At 40.3% G+C, this 13,112-nt stretch overlaps 1 protein-coding gene across 13 annotated transcripts in view; it reads right to left on the bottom strand.

Moving 5' to 3' along the window:
• The window catches only part of sbf1 (SET binding factor 1), a 60,171-nt gene that overhangs the window by 20,060 nt on the left and 26,999 nt on the right, over positions 1–13,112 (bottom strand). For 5 of the 13 annotated variants that reach the window (XM_023952684.2, XM_078941799.1, XM_078941800.1 and 2 more), the window contains exons 5-9: positions 11,618–11,728; positions 4,418–4,523; positions 3,565–3,697; positions 3,379–3,487; positions 2,035–2,148 (exon numbers count right to left, since the gene is read on the bottom strand). In XM_023952684.2, coding sequence (XP_023808452.1) covers positions 2,035–2,148; positions 3,379–3,487; positions 3,565–3,697; positions 4,418–4,523; positions 11,618–11,728 — 573 coding nt within the window. Of the gene's footprint in view, positions 1–2,034; positions 2,149–3,378; positions 3,488–3,564; positions 3,698–4,417; positions 4,524–7,236; positions 7,267–9,253; positions 9,314–11,617; positions 11,729–13,112 lie in introns of all 13 variants that reach the window. The other 8 variants (XM_078941789.1, XM_078941792.1, XM_078941790.1 and 5 more) reach the window with 3 other exon arrangements.

Below are 13,112 nucleotides of genomic sequence, written 5' to 3'. Positions count from 1 at the left end.
GCACAAAGGCATTTCAGGAAAGAGAAATATACGACTCTTTTGGTTCCAGACTCGTCTTTCAGCTGCATCCTTTAGGGGTCGCCACAAGCCCTTCTTCTTAACATCCATCTAAGATTCTTCTTAACATCCATCTAACCCTCTCCTCTGCGTCCTCCTCACTCACACCAAGCTCCTTCTCTACATCCATGAGCCTCCTCTTTGCTCTTCCTCTAGACCTCTTAGCTCCAACCTCAGCATCCTTTCACCCACATCATCAATGTTCCTCCTCTCAACGTGTCCAAACATCTCCATCTGCTTCCCTGCATTGATCTCCAGAACATCTATCGGTTCTGATGGATTCATTCCTAATCCATCGTGGTCACTCCCAAGGAGAACTTCAACATCTTTGTCTCTGCTGCCTCCAGCTCTGCCTCCCCTCTTTTTCTCAGAGTCATTTACACTAAGAGTGTCAAATTATCACAATTAATCAATTACAAATACGTGTGTTTTTTTTTTATTACATGAATCTCATTTTTTGATCTATAACTAAGTAAGTACGTACATTTATTTATGTAGCACTTTTCTCAGACAGCGACTCACAAAGTGCTTTACAATGTTAAAACAATGTAAAATCAGTAGCAGTGTTCTCAAAAAACAAAGGTCCAACTGTTCACTTTTTTGAAAGTTTAAATTGAACTGGCCTCTTTCATCACTTCACCTGTGACGTCAACAATGTGCAACTTTGTGGTTCTTCACAAAAGTCATAAAAACAAGCTCACAACGCCACAGCTATTATCTATGATTTACGAGGTGTTCGTTCTCATAAATCACATGGGGTGGTAAAGTGTATATCAAGGTTTGTCAACACATATATTCTGGTATTAATAAGAAGTTTGTGGTGATTATTTATTTGGATTGCTCAGAAAAGTGTTCCAACTGTTTTTGTGTTGAACTAAAGACACTTGACCTGAGGTTTGTTCTTGTGTTTTTGTTTTTAATTTTTGAGATTGAAAAAAAAACCCTGTTTGGTGTAAAAGTAAAGGTTGTAAGTCTGTTCTAATAGGAACATTTCATAAAGCCCCTTTTTCAGTTGTAATTTGATCCTTTACTGTGTCACAGTGTCATAAATGTAAATAAAAATATCTCAAAATGAAGCTTTTTACAGGAATTTTTAGGTTAAAAATAATTGCGATTAAAAATAGATAAATCTGATTAATTAATTGGCGTAATTAAACACAGGTACTCAGTCTCACTGCAGCTAACCTTCATTCCTCTCTTGTCCAGAGGAAACCTCCACCTTTCGAAATGTTCATCCACCTGCTTCCTGATCTTATTTTGGCTCACAGTGGCTTCTGCAAACATTATGATCCACAAAGATTCCTGTCTAACCCTGTCAGTCTGTCCATCATCTCAACAAACAAGGACCTCCATACTGATCACCAAGCTGAAACTCCAAATACCGTCCTCACAATCTCCATGAGCTCTTAAGCTGTAGCTGTCCTGTCTTCTGGAAGAACCTCTTAATATCTCGCAATGAAGGGGACAGGCATATTGACAGGAGCTGGCTCTCCTCATATCAACAACACGCCAAAATGAGGGATTTGGGAGGAGGCAAAAGTGCCCCCAACTTTGAACAGAAAAATGATCACATACTGCAAATTTATTCGAATCCAGGAGGTTTTTCATTTCACGTGGTTTAGGAGATGAGCAGTTCATTTCTTTTTAAACAATTCTGAGGCCAAAAGGGAGATTTTCCTCAGAAATCCCCAAAATAACTTTTTATTTTGTTTGAAGCAGAGAATCATTCATTTGTAGAGGATGACTCTGGATAACACCTAGTCATCAAAACCAAGGAAAACAACCTAACGATGAAGATGTGGCTCAAGTAAACTAAGAGGATAAACCTATTCAGACATGAAGACAAATAATTCATGAGGAGCTTCCTGGCATCTCTTCGCTGAAGAATGTATTGCTTTGTGGAAACCGCCCACGTGTTGGTAATGAGAGTTCCCAGCATACATTAGTAGTGTGCAGAGGAAGGGTAGCAGCTCTTACCATTGAGAGTGCGGTCTGGGTCTGCTGTAGCAGAGGCTCAGGCAGTAAGGAGATGTGCACACACTCAGGGATGGTCACAGTGCCGCCGTCAAGGTCAGCGATGATCACATCCAGCTGAAAACAAACACTCATATAAGCATCTATCACGTCCACATCCAAGGCTGGGGATAAAAATACAGCAGCAGAACAACCTACATCTAAGTAAAGACAAAGAAAGTTCATCACACAACACTCCCAGAGTGACTGCAGCAGACAGCGACTGCCCAGGCCACAACTCCTGACCTCCATCAGGGCTCCTGCTTACAATCTTGTTATAGGGAGGGATAGCGCTCTGTAAGACTGAAAGTTCTGCAGCTCAGCACTTTCCTCTGCTCTCTTAATAAGACAGAAACATTTTTTCGTTATAGAAATAATGTATACTGACATGTTTTTTTAGGTTTGCCAAGTACATGGCATGATTATCCTGGGTAAGAAACAGACGGATGATAGCACAGATAATATCCAGACATATGGAGACGTTGTGGCCCAGAGAGTCAAAAGAGAAGAGGAGGTTCCCTCCCACTATATGAGCTAACACGTTGTTCAGCTTTGAAGTCACCAGGACCTTGCAGCAGAATTAAATTTCGCCTCTGCAGCTGAATGTGCAGTTTGATGTTACAGCTTGGTGCTTAAAGCCACCTTCTGTTTTTATCTCATGGTTTTTTTCAGAATACAAAGGCAACGAGCCTGAAGCCCTTCAAGCAAAGAGGTCATTTGCACACTTCACATGAAAACAGACTTACAGATTAGTAAAGACTCATCTGATAAAAGGTCCCATGCAGTACAAATAATTTGGTGTGATTTCCAAAAACTAACCACCTTAACCTAAGGAAAAATGTAGAAAACGGACAAAAAAGATGTAAACGCTGAATCCATTCATGCACCAATATCTAGGAAGTATAAAAACTGCAGCCATTAAAATGAAAAAAGGTCGAGAAAAAATGCTAATGCCTGCCATCCATCCATCCATCCATCCATCCATCCATCAGTCCATCCATCCGTCCATCTTCACTCATATGGGACGGTGTAGTGGCCTTAGCAATGATGCCTAGACTTCCCCAGCCATTCCTCTAGCTGAGAGATGTAGTAGAATGACCCTGTACTATACGCACTTTTGAGAGAATTATTTACTTGTGAAAATGTATATTTTATTATATATATGGCGTTTGAATAGGTGGTATAGTAATAACGGGACGGAAGGTTGGGGGGTGATGTTTTAAGTTCCTTGCTAAATCTGCATCTTTGTGTCTTTAAAAAAAAATGCAAAATACTAATAAAAAAGACTTATGTTCTTCTGTGACCCACCAGTTCTTGTGTTTCTGAACGAAAGAAGGAGTTGACACCAATGATGAAGGGGGTGGGGGTGCTCAGAACCTCTAGCAGTTTTCCCGGTAAGATAGGGACGTAGGTGAAACTGAGAAGACACACAAAAAAAGTTGGCTTTAATAAACAACCAAAAACAAAAAAAGGTTCAAGGGAGGGGCGACACACCTGTACTTGAGGGGAAACATGATGGCCAAAAGCCCCCGGCAGGCGTCGGTTAGCCGCTGGTAGCTGCTGGATAGGAATAGGATCTTGTGCTCGGTAAGAGCAGCGCAGAACAGATACAACACGTTTACAATACCTGCGAAAGACCAGAGATACACAAGAGGAAGGGGCTGAGTTATCAAACTATATCAAAATTTTGCTTCGGTCAATGGGTAAAATTCCAATGAAAAAGGGAGTTTACATCTCATCAGTTACATCAGCAAATTTTCTGAAAATGGACTCTACAAGAGAGCAGGTAGTTTCTACCTAAAGTCCCTCACGGATAAAAAGTCAAATACAGCATTTAGAAGAAAAAACACATTTTATCTTTCTGCTATCTTGTTCAATTGCAACAGTTTTCATTTTCTTACAGATTTTCTGCTAATGTTAGTGATTTAAAACAGTATTTGGTGAATCAAATCCTCTTTCAGTTGCATTTAAATTTAACAAACAAAAATGAAGCTGCATCCCACACATGTGCCTGTTTATCAGCTTAGCCTCGCTCAGGTGTTGGTCTGTTAAGGAAACTGGAGGTGTTTAACATTTTTTAGACTTAAATCATGAAACACTTACATGGCTCCACTTTGATTTTAAGTTTTTATTTTTAACATTTCATTCACTTTTTTTTCTAATTTGAGCTGTGCAACAACTTGTCTTTGCTTAATGCAAAGTGTTATTTAGCTGTTTTATCAGGTTTTGCTTTCTAATAATAGTGTGAATTTTTAATTTCCTTATGTTTTTGTGCACATTTGACATGCATACATTCAAATAAAAAAATGCAACCATACTGTTACTGATCATTTCTAACCACCCATACCAAGCTGTCTGAAGAGCTGGGCAACGCTGCAGCCACTGACAGGAAGGGAGTCGCTGATGGGGGTCTGGATAACTTGCCGGTCACCAGCACCTAAAGTTATCGTCCTCTACAGATTAGGAGAGGAGAAAAGACGGATTAAGGAGAAGGCGGAAAAACATCAACAACCAACATGGTTTCTGAGAGAAATCAGGGTTTGAGTGCACGGTTTAATCACAACTATGCGTGTCCAGAGAACAGCATGGATCAGAGAGAAAGATGGAGAATCCCACAAGCTTAGCAGGTAGATGAAAATCAAAACCCAAGCCATTCCAGTTTATGACAGAGAGGCTGCAGAGCGCTCCATGCCAACCACCAGCAGCACCAGAACTAAAAGCCTTTAGTTCTTTAAAAAAACATGGCAGGTGTCATGCACTGAAGGTTTCCATTGCAATGTGATATGGAAAGGCAGAGGTGAGTCCACGTAGACACGGAACAGGTTTAACCATGAAATGAATAAGATGAGAATCTACAATATTTACTCTCCTCTGACTTAAACTGTTCAGACCAGAGGTCCTGATTGTTAAGAATAGTAAAAATCTGCCTATTAAAATGTATTGAAATAAAGTTTTACCCTATAGAAACAACAAAACTGACTCAGGACAAAGGATGTGGCTCTGCTAAAGCCTTAGTCACATGGATCTGTAGCGGGTTGACCTGTGCTGGGCTAGTGAGTTTTCGGCTTGTCCGGGCCTGTGGAGGGTTATAGACACGATAGGCTGCATCTGAAGGCTGTGTCACACAGCCACTACGTATATTTTACACATATGAAATGTCGGTCTTTTGTGACAGACATTTCATACGTTTTAATCTGTTTGTCACGCCTGCATCTTACCTACTTCTCCTTAAGTGTTTGCCATGACCTGTCCCTTGTAACAATTCCATCCATTCATCCATCTTCACATCCTGCTAAATTCCTTTCAGGGTCATGGAGTTGCTTGTGCCAATGCAGCTACTGGTGGGCAAAGGCGGGGTACACCCAGACATGTCACCAGTCAGTCGCAGGGCCGCACACCACATAACAACCACATAACAACACTCACCTGCACACTTATAGGGGCAGTCTAGAGTCATGAAGACTGTTTTTGGACTGTGGAAGAAGGTCAGAGGGAGCAAACCTACACATGCACAAGTAGAACATGCAAACTCAACACAGAAAGGACCCAGCTGGGATTCAAACCAGGGCCTTCTTGCTGTGAGGCGAGAGTGCTAACCACTGCCCCACTGTGCAGCCCTTAGCATGCCCATAGAAAAATGTGCAAAAACATTTTACCCTACCGCCTCACCTACATGCTTTATATTTCTTGTGTGTTCTGTGCTCCTTTTGCTGATTTTTTCACAAACAGAAGGTCTGAATCCACCTGTGAGGGCAGTTGTGACTAAAGTTGACCAAGCACATGCAAAGGTCGAACCAAAGAGGCCAACTACAGCTTCTTGGGAAGGGAAGACATGTCTTTTGACATGGAGAGGTTCTGACTTGATACAAATGTTTACATGTTATGGTGTGGAAAGAACTCAAAATACAGGTAAAGCTTCAAATGACCTGTTTGGCACAACCATTAAGAAAAGAGTGAAGCATCGTGTAATGCAGCCACATGAAAAGTGTTAGCAGCCTCCTGCTGTGACATAAAGGTCTGACCATCAGGTGTGTTCTGGGTAATCAGACTCCACTTCAAGGAAACCTGAGAGTGGGAACTAATCTGTGACCCACAATGCTGAGAGGCGACTGGGCTTAACCAGGCTTTGCCAGTTACATCCACAAGGTTTACGCAACATGTCACGCTTAACAGCTAGCTAACAGCACGGCTTCTAAATGTGCAAACATGAAGTCTGGACTCAAAGTCTTTTGTAAAAATGAATATAAAGCACCTTCTTTCTATTTTGGGCTTTTATAAGTAAAGAAAAAACATCAACACCATGATGTGTTATCAGCTTTTTGGGGTTCTGCTTGGCTACAGGTGGGACACTGGTATCCCATACCCATAATGCACTGCATCCAAACAGCTCCTTAATACTGTCAAGCATGTCACTGAGTTCAAACTGTTCTGCATAGTGAAAATCAAATATGGCCATTTTAGTCTGACATTTTCATCCGGTCTAGCAACACCCCACAGCAATACGTCCAAAACAGAGTGAAGGAACAAATGGGAAAACTAAAACTCATATGCTGCCGAAGACTGGCGACCTGTCCACTGTGCCCCCTGCCTTCGCCCACAAGTGGCCGGGATAGGCTCTGGCAGCGCCGTGACCCCGGAAGGGAATAAACGGAAGAAGATGAATGAAATAATAAAACTCATATGTGGGTTCGATAAACCTAAATGAGGAGCAATTTGTTAAGAGCAGTTGAAACAAAGTTGCACAAACAAGCTGGCTTAGTTCCAGAGTGAGTGTTAATATGTATTTTACACTTAAAGCAAGAAGATGACATTTCACAAGACAAAAACTATTCAGTGTTTTGACCTACTACATATAAAAAGTGCTATATAAATAAAGATAGACTTGATTAATTTGAAAGAAGCTGCACTGCATTTGTTACATGCTTACCTACACTGATCTGGAAATGTCTAATGATTGTTACTTTACGGACTAAACCTGGTTCTTCTCCACAGAACCAAACTGATGATCAGCTGTCAGATTCTCTTCCGATTGTCTGATTCCACAGTTTAGTGGTTGATTCTTGTCTCAGTTGTCCCTCAGCAGGAGGTGTAAAGGAAACAGGAGGAGAGAAGAGAAAAAGCTGGGAGCTGATTGGCTGTGAGGATAGAGGAATGAAGTCAGCGTACCAAACTCTTTGCTTTCTCCTCTTGGCCCGGCTACACAAATATCGGCAAAGAAAAACGCATAATAAACATCCAGCAATATAAGACAGGTCAGAAACAACAGGAGTAAGGCACAGGGACAGTCTGACAGTAGTGTGTGAGTATGGCCAAACAAAAAAAGCTGCACTCACACAGATTCTATCACATAAACCCTGAGATGTTCAAAACATTGTGACATCCATGCAAAACAAAAAGAAAGAAACCATCAGTTTGAATTGGGTGTGCTTCAAATAGTTGTCATGGAACAAAGAAAAAAAAGGGAATGCAATTTGGATCCTACATTTGTACGCAAACATGCTTTTACAGTGACAGCTAAGGAACTGGTTTAGTTTTAGAATATAGTTCGTGATCCATGCATGGTATATGTAATTCATATACGATTCTTGCGTTTGTCATCTGTCAATGTGTGCAGATGTCTGTCAAGGGTTTCGGTTGAGGGGTCATTACGTGAATTCGGTTTTGAGCTGTTTTAAGTTTTGGGTTGGTTGAGAATTACGTAGTTTATGTGTCATGGGAAACCATGAAAGATATTCATGAACGTTGAAAGTCTTGTATGGTTAAAGAAATGAGAGGAAGTGGCCGCTCATGACCTTTGCTCTCACTGAACACACACGACTGTTTGCGCTTAGTGAGGAAAAGGCTGTGTAAACAACTTTTTTAGGGATTTCTTTACAGACCAAATTCCTGTTAAAAAAGGACCACAGAAAAAAAGGTAAGAGGCTTTCTTTGGAAAAGTACAGCACTGACTGATGACTTCAACAGCCGTCCCGCTGGTGATGAGAAGCTTCTACAACCTGTGGTCATGGAAGGACAGCCAATTTAAACCTTCAAGAAGCACTTTTTATTGAGAATTCAGCTTGATGGGAAGAAAAAAGATATTTTTATATTTAAGTTATTTTTAATATTTAAAAGAAATGTAGTAAAAAAACAACTGACTTTTTCTACATGAACACTTTTTTTAGAGGTTTATGCTTAAGAATTGGTTCAATAACTGACAAATGACCAATGAAAGAGTTTGGAGCAAAGAAGGGAACAAACCTACGAAAGTAAGTTGTGCTTATTGACACAATTGAGTCAGAAATGAAGCAAAATCAAGGGTTTGGTACATGGGCTGATCACAAAGAATAGTGGAAGAACATTAAAACATCCTTCAGAAAGGGTTTCATGTATTCAGGATACATGTAATAATCTTGATCCGGTCAGATCTGTCTGTCTATAACGGTTCTTTTGTATCTAATTATCTGCATCTATCCATCTGTCTGACAAGTAATTAAAGGCCAATCTCGACTTTTCTAGAATATTTTTCAGGTTATGAAGGTTAAATCACTTAAAATAAAAGAAACACCACAGAAAATTCAAGTTTTAAAAAACAACATTAAATTTTAAGTGTTGTAAAAGATTTGAAGAGTTTATTGTTCACTTAAAGTGCTTTACAAACAGAAAAGCCTGTTGTGCTATTGGCTCTTCCTTCAACATTTTGAAGACTCAACGTGTGTGGGTTTTGGTGGTGTAGGTGTGAGGAGGGCAGAGCAGCCTTGCTGTTCAGGTTCCTATGTGTGTGTTAATACTGATTACATCTGACTCTCTCATTCAGATGCTGCGTGGCCCAACAGGAAGCCATCTGCCATCCCATATGCTCACAAAACAACTGAGCTGCAGCACACACAGCAAAAAGGCTTTTCCAGAGCTGGACATGTATACTGGTAGTGATCTTGAAAAGCGTATTAACGGCTGAATCAAACCGAGATAACAGAAAAGAATAAAGTGTTATTTAAATTTAAGCATTTGAGATAATCACAGAGATCCAGTAGAATTGATCACCAAACAAGCCAAAAAGCGGTTGGTAGGTTTTTGCTTGGAAATGTAAAAGCACATATTCCTTCATTAAAGAAAGTAAGAAAGAAGAAAAAAAGAAGTGTCTTTTCTTTGATTGGGAAAAATAAAGCTGCTCATTGATTGGCTGAAAGAACCGATACGTTACCTGAAGACAGGCCACGCCCGGAACAACTCTGTCTAAGCTACACACTGCAGACTCATCTGTCTGTAACACAATGGGGTGCACAAAAATGACACACAAGGGTTACAACTTCTGGAAGCCACAGAGGGAGGCTTCAGCTGAGGGAAACAGAGAGAATGCTTGAAACATGAGTTAATAAATAACTGGGAAGGTATCAAATAATATGAAGTTTAAAAAAAAAAATCAAGGTTTAAACAACTCTAATAAGAATACCTGAATGTCAGAACACAAAGTATGTTACATGAATTGATTCTGGGGGGATTTTTATTGCAGTGAAATCTGCAGAAGAAATGCACAGAAATCACACAGCTCAACGTCCACATGGCATTAGGAAGTGAGACAAGCTGGGATTCCAACAATAATCTTCTGAAATGTATGTCTAAACGTTGGAATTTGGCGACTAATGCATAAGATAACTATAGATATGAGTTAGGGTTAAATATTTCCACTCTTTGCTGAAACTGCCCTTTCATGTGCATTTAACAGAAATATACTGAATATTCATTCGTTTCTTATTTTCCAGGAAGGGGGCTTTTATTACAAGGCATTAATAAAACAACATATTTATTTATAACATTGTTATTTTGATGGCTGAATGCAGTGGTTTGTGATATTCAGTCTCCTGCCTCTACAACCCAAAATTCAGAAAATCTTTCATCTTTTTAAAAAATAAATACAATTTACTCACATTCTCACTTAAGGGCAATTTAGGAACATGAGTGAACTTCTGAAGCCTGTTTTTGGTCTGATGGGGAAGTGGAGGGGCCGAAGAAGGCCCACGCATGCACAGGGAGAACATGCAAACTCCACATTAAAAGGACCCAGCCGGGATTAGAATCAGGGCCATCGTACTGTCAAGGTAGAGTGCCAACCACTACAGCTCTGCCCCCAGAGCAGGTGTGAATTCATTCATGCAAACCTTCTGGTCTTGATGTACTTTCCAAGAAATTTGGTTGACATCACTTATAGTGTGAACATGAACTGGTCCCAATCTGACCCAACTCCTAAACGTCATCTGCTTCTTTGGAACAATAGGCTACCATAGGCGGATGGGCATCAGGGAAAGAGACAGCTACAGAAGTCACGCCAAAAAAATCACCTGGGACAATGAGGAGATACTGTTTCTCCTTAATATTTGGGCAGAGGACACATGAGGCAAGTGCATCTTGAAATTCCCAATGATTTTCAAAAAAATTCGTACTCCATTAAGAGAACATTTTTTCTGACAACAGCACAGCATTAAGACCCCCACAGTTCTTTTTCCAAACTTGTGTAGCCCCACCCTCGTGACTCCAGGCCGTTGGGTGTAAGGATCGTCACACATGCTTCAGTTTAAAACTCTGGTGTAAGACTTACAATTAGCCAATTAAAAAAAAAAGAATTACACACTTGAATATGACCAAAGAAGTGGACCAACAGACTTTCCTGTTGTTAATACACCTTTAGAGAGACATCGTCTCTAGAAGGTGATCAAATTCCCAAAACACAAAAACCTTAACGCTCAAACGTCTTTCAACTGTTTTAAAAAGTGACCTATAGGGGGAATCATACTTAAAAGCAGCTCATTTGGTAGATATAAATAAGAAAATTACAGTTTAAACAATTGTTATGCTAAAAAAACAAAGTAGTAGCTCCTGTGGTTGGATAGTCTTTGTCTTTTTGTTTTCTTGTAATTTAAATAATGTGTAAAATATTTAGAAATTTGGGTTGTAAGAAATCCTAAAACTGAACTGAGCCTAAGTGGAAATATGTAATAGTTGGCGCTACATGAAGCAAAACATTAACATGAGTGGATATTGGACTGTAAAAAGTAGCTTTTTCCCTTTCATATTGCTCACAGATTTGGTTTGCAAATGTTTGTAGCATTGGGTCTCCACTAGGGGGGGGGGGGTCTTCTGTTTTATCCACTTCAGCAGAAAATGCTAAAATATTTGTTTATGAGGGCTGTTCTCCCACATGAAACACATTGGTCTGATTGAAATAATGACTCTGGAAACAAATTTTTGAAAATTTGTCACCCCATCTTCTGCTTGCATTTCATCTGCTGAATCAGCACAGGTGTGAAGCGGACTCTTCATGAAGAGTGTAGTAAGGCCCTACTTTTTAACAGTGCTTAAAAAGCTGCCCCACTGCGTGAGGCAGCAGGTGAAGTGAGCTGTTTGAGAACAGAAACTGATGCAACAGAGAGCAAAAGTTAATGGGGTGCACACTGCGACTGCCGCCTGTAGACAATCCATTTGCAAAATACTTCTGGTCTCGATTATATCTCAACTTGAACTTCTCCATTTATGCAGCAGAGGAAAAATAAGAAAAGGCCAGTTAGCGTACCTGTGAGCCTCCTGCAAGGGGGATGACGCAGGTCAGTAGGTTTCCAATCACAGTTTCCAAGGGAACAGAGAGATCATCCACATGGACAGTATAGATTAGACCTAAACAGTTCTGATCCAAAAAGAAGAGATGACACAAGTCAGAGGGAAACTTTTTGTCATTTCTACTTGATCTACAAAATACTGAAGTTGTTTAGAGTTTTTTCTACAATTATAAAACATGCTAACAAGGCGCTGTGTTTGCTGTGTATCAGATCCTTTTTTTCTTTGTCAACAAACATCTTCAAACAGACACAACTTCATGACTTGTGACACACCTTTCTTTTATTGACTGTATATGAGAACTGGACTGAGTGACCCGAGTGAACGGAAAGTACCTGCTGTGTTCCAAGAAGCTAATATCCCATTGACTTCTATTGAGAAAAACAGCTGGTCCTCAGTCATTCTATTGGTCAGAGTAACCATTCTGAATCTAAAACCTTTTTAACATCTTAGAATAGAATAGAATAAAATAGAATAGAATAGAATAGAATAGGTCTTTATTAATCCCTAAGGAAATGTAACAATGGCCATGTGCTCACACTCATAAAACACACACGCACACATAAAAAAGAATAAAAATAGTAAAAATAGCAATAGACTACAAAGATTAATAGATAAAAAATAAATAAATAGATTAACAATTTAAAAATCAGTGGGTAAAAAAAAAAAAAAAAAATGAAAAGAAATTACTTTTAAGATGCCCTTCCGCATCTTAAAAGTAATTTTAAGATGAACAAGGAGGAACAGGAGAAACTTTAGTCTTTCTGTGGAACAGCGCTGGGACAGCAGTCTGTTGCTGATTGTGGTCCTCCTGCTGTTGAAGGCCTCATGTAAGGGATGTGAGGGATTCCTCATGATGGCCCTGAACCTGGTCAGAGTTTTCTGCTCTGCCACCTCCTCCACAAGATTCAGCTTCAGCCCCACCACAGAGCCTGCCCTCTTGATGATCTTATTGAGCCTGCAGATGTTTTTCTTGTTGGTATTGCACCAGCACACAGCAGCATAGAGGAGAGCCCTCTCCACCACCGATTGATAAAACATGTGGAGCAGTTTTGTGCAGATGTTTAAGAAGCGCAGCCTCCAGAGAAAGGACAGCCTGGACTGGCTTTTCTTGTAAAGCTGGTCCGTTTTGGTAATCCAGTCCAGCAAGTGGTCCAACACAACCCCCAGGTACTTGTAAGTCTGTACCATCTCCACACTTTCTCGGATGTATACAGCGTGAAAAGAAGAAGAGACAGCTCTGTCCCCTGTGGTGCCCCTACACTGCAGCTGAGGGTACTGGAGACAGATCCCCCCATGTGGACATATTGCTGCCTGTTGGTCAGATAGCCCATGATCCAGGACACCAAGAATGGTTGCTCAGTCATCTTGGTGAGCTTCTCCTGCAGCAGGTGAGGATGTATGTTGTTAAAGGCACAGGAGAAATCAAAGAAAAGCATTCTCACAGTGCCACC

This window comes from Oryzias latipes, chromosome 23 (assembly GCF_053564925.1).
Source record: "Oryzias latipes strain Hd-rR chromosome 23, Olatipes_Hd-rR_3.1".
NCBI classification, from domain to species: Eukaryota; Metazoa; Chordata; class Actinopteri; order Beloniformes; family Adrianichthyidae; genus Oryzias; species Oryzias latipes.
The sequence above is the reverse complement of the archived record's forward strand: the minus strand, read 5'-3'. Positions and strand labels throughout refer to the sequence as shown.